The sequence below is a fragment of the Asparagus officinalis genome, chromosome 9 (genome assembly GCF_001876935.1).
Source record: "Asparagus officinalis chromosome 9, Aspof.V1, whole genome shotgun sequence".
Taxonomy (NCBI): Eukaryota; Viridiplantae; Streptophyta; class Magnoliopsida; order Asparagales; family Asparagaceae; genus Asparagus; species Asparagus officinalis.
Window position 1 is genome coordinate 35673632 of NC_033802.1, and position 4162 is coordinate 35677793.

A 4162-nucleotide genomic window follows, 5' to 3' on the forward strand; every position below is an offset into this window, starting at 1 on the left:
CCCGGAGCTCTGCCTCTCTCCAATGAGATCCCCAACATCCAAAAACCCCAAGACTCTCCTCCTCTCCCTCTTGGTTCTCCTAGCATCAAGCCCATCGAGTCCAGTATCGGCCCACCGATCCTCATCCTCCTACTCCTCCTCCGCCTTCACCGAGTGGCACTCCGCACATGCCACCTACTACGCCGCCGCCGACCCACGTGACACCATAGGTTAGTACATCAGTCCCCACCCCAAATAAAACCCCACCTTTACGGAAACTAACCAATTTATTTCTTAATTGAATGAAGGAGGAGTTTGCAGGTACGAGGATCTGGGTAACATCGGGTACGGAATGGCGACAACGGGTTTGAGTGAGGCTCTATATGAAAACGGCCAAGCTTGTGGGGGCTTCTATGAGATTAGGTGTGTTGATGAGCTGAAGCATTGCATTCTCTAAAATATAGCCTGACACTCCTAATTAAGTTGTTGAGGTTAAACTTCACGGGACTTCAAGTCTCGTGAAGTTTTTTCGCCAAATTCGACCCAGAACTGGGTCGGAGTTGGCAAATATTTTCAAAATAGGTCATTTTTTAGAAATAAGTTTATAAAGAAGTCTAAAACGAAAATTTGTTCCAAAATTTTACACCGAATTTGTAGGAAACTCTAATTTAAAAGATGAAATTTTCTTTTATTTCTAAATCAATTTCATTATGAGATTGATTTGTATCCTCAATTGAACTATTAATCTATTATTTGTAGCACTCAATAGATTTATTTTATTATTATTATTATTTTATTTTAACTTTTACAAGGGGACATTGGTTAGTGAAAACTAGACAAGAGTGGCAATCCGAGTTCGACTCCACCCTCTTAGAAATTGCACTTCTGTTATGGGGAAACAACACCATCCCCCACCCCCACGACCCACCCACACACACACACAAAAACACACACACAATAGCACCATTGAAAGAGAGCCCACGAACCAAACCTAGTCATTCCAGGTTAAAATTGATACCTATGAACCATATGGATTGCTTGTTGGAGGTAATTTATTAGCATACTTTTGTAACCTCCAATCAAATTATTAAGCTAAGGGGTTTTTTCAATATTAATCCCTTAAATAGATTTTTTATATTTTGAAATTTGTCTCTCAAATCATTTGTCATGATGGTGAGATTGAGGATGATATTGCCCATCGATAATATTGGGCAATTAAGAAACATTATGTACAAAAAATGAGTGTAGCAAACAATGAGAATGTTACATTGGTCTTGTGGGTATATAGTAAAAAATATGATAAGATATAAGTATATCTATAATAAATTAGAGATGACTCTTATTGACAATTAAATAAAGAGAAATGACTAAAGTGCTTTGGTAATGTATGACGAAGGCTTCTCCAATTAGGAAAAGTGATAATATTATAGTTAGGAGTAAGCATTGTTCGATACAAACCGATTAACCCGACAGAGTTTTAGCGGTTTGGTTTGGTTCTAAAATATTTAAAACCGAAATAACCATATATATATATATATATATATTTTTTATTTTAGTTCGTAAAGTTGTTGCTTTGATGAGTTTTTCCTTCACTTCGAGATATGATATGTATAAAAGTTTGAAGGAATAATAGTCTTGTTTTTTTAGCTAAAAATTCACGACATGGTTAAGATTGGTTCTGAATCTAGCTCGATTTGGTTCAATTTGACAAAAAATATTTTAAATCGACCGAATAGACCATTTGCTCACCCCTAATTATAGTTAGTAACCTAACTATAGTTTATGAGGCAAAGAGATCTAGCGTTAGATCTAAGAGGCAAGATCTAAGAGAACTCGCCGGAAGTAATTAAAAAGGATATCATAATTGTTGATGTCAAGTGATCACACAGTCAATAATATCTGTAGTAGGATAGGGGTGAGGTTGATGAGGGACCGCTTCCTTCCCCCAATATCTGGCTCTGAGTTAGGTTACTGAAAAGCCTGCACATATAAAAACACATAAGAGGACGAGGACTGGTTCCCCCGTGGTTCCTCTGACGATCAAGTCAGCTAGTGAGCTTGAGTGGGGAAAATAAAGAACTATGAAAGTTCTTGTGTGTGCAATATAATTGTAGAAGACATTGATTTTGCCGAAAAACCAGAATCCCCTTCATGATGGAATAGTACCTTGTATTTATAGTAGTATCGAAGGAGCATAACCATCATTGTGGCCGAGCACAAGATGGCGATGAAGAAATGTGGGCTTTACAGGTGTCGGCTAGCGACTGGAGGAGAGATCATCTTGGCATTAAATGGGAAGTGATCGGAGGCATGGCGGTGCTGACGTGGTCCGATGAGTCATGAATACTATCGGTGGTAAATGTAAGGTGGTGCCTGCTGCCAAGCCTTAAATGCGACGCTAACACGTTGTTAGTAGGAGAGGCTCGAGGCTAAAGTTATCCTCTAGCTTTGCCGAGAAGTAACACTTTTGAGTCAACATCGTGAGGCATCGAGTAGTTAGTCGAGTGGGCTTGTTGTGAATTGTCTTCGACAAAAGGGGCGACAAGTACCACCTTTCGAGTCGACATGAGGGAGTGTCAACTCGACAAGTCGGGTGAGTTGTCATCCTTGCTGGTCTCCGGCTATCAACGTGATTGGGGCATTGCATGTAGATGTAAACCTATCTGTTGCTAGCAAAGGTTCACACTTAGGTAATTGAGAACACTATAACAGTTGGCCCCTTTCACTTGGAGTCAGTTTTAGTCGGGTTCGAGTTAAATAATAATTGCCTTGGATGGACGTGGGTGCTTTAAATGTGAGAACTGAAAAGTCTTGTCAAATTGACGTGGCTGACGTCACTTACACCTTCTTTTTGACTATCACAGCTCCACTTTTATCGACAGATTGCGGGCTACTCGAGGTGAGTAGACTACGCCTCGATCCGTGAGATGACACTTTGAATTCTTAAAATTAAACTTGTTTGTTGACTGGAGTGTGATCCGACGGTTCTGATCTTGGCAGATGTAAAGTCAGCTGCCTATATATAGAACCAAAGCTAGAGGGATGGCGGTTACTGCCTTTTCAAATTCCTTCAGAGAACTTAAAAATTTCCCACACATCTTTTCCGACGATCATCTCTGCAATCTCCGATGGCATTTGAGCCTGTTGATCGAAGAGCTCTCTTGGCAGGGATTCAATCTAAAGTGACACAGTCCCAGATGAGGATGCTCTCTAAGAGGTTTGACATCCCCAAGGGGTATGATCTGATGGCTCCGACGAGGTTAGAGGCTATCTTCGATCATGGGCTAGAACGGGGCCCGTTATATCTGTAGCACTTGGAATGTGGGTTGTGGCTGCCTTTGCCCCCTTCCTCCAATAAGTGTTCACGATGCTAGGGGTTTCGTCGGCGTAGATGAAGCCGAACGCTATCACCATCTTGGTAGGGTTCGTGGTGATTAGTCACTCTATAGGTCCTGGGCCGGCTGGTGGTCATGAAGGTGAATCAGATAGAGCCCCACTTCCACTTTCAAATGGTGGGGAAGTTCTGGCTCATCACCAGCCTTCCAGACTCATACAAGGACTGGGAGGAGAAGTTTGTATGGGTTGTGGGGGACGATCTAGAGTTAGGCTGCTCAAATTGGCCAGAGATACGAAGGGAGGCACTCATGGAGGGTGACTTTCTTGAGGCCGAGAGGGATGCGCTTGACCAGATCAAGGCATACGCCGGCTCTTATAGAGTCGACCATCTGCTCGATAGCTCGGTCTTATGGGTTGCCAGTATATCACTTGAGTCTCCTTCTGATCAGGATCATGAGAGGGCTTCAGCCCTTGTTGTCGGAATAGTAGGAGCTGTGATGGTGCCTACTGTTCCTTTGGCTACTCCCCATGAGGGGTCGTCTGCTAGGCCCATGAAGCATCCTCATCAAGACATTCCTCTAATAGAGGTCGAGATGGCCGAGGAGGAGCCTGCTCCCTCCCTCGTCCATAGATGGAGGCAGAGGGATGTGGAACTGATACCTAAAGTAACGGCTGAGATGACCAAGACTGACCTTATTTATTTGGACGAGTCAACCTTGGGAGAACTAGTCGAGGCTCCTCAAGAAGGAGGAGCTGAGGCCAGGGATTTTGCTGGGCAGGGCGAGTCATCCGGTCACTGTAGCGAGTCGACTCGTCGGGGGAAGGAGCCGATCGAGGAGGAGATAGT

The 4162-nt window shown here is 43.1% G+C and overlaps 1 protein-coding gene across 1 annotated transcript; it reads left to right on the forward strand.

Annotated features, from left to right (window-relative positions):
- LOC109823361 (expansin-A10-like) lies at window positions 23-436 on the forward strand. The gene is made up of 2 exons (XM_020389636.1): window positions 23-209; window positions 288-436. The coding sequence occupies exons 1-2, from the start codon at window positions 23-25 to the stop codon at window positions 434-436; spliced, it is 336 nt and encodes a 111-aa protein (XP_020245225.1).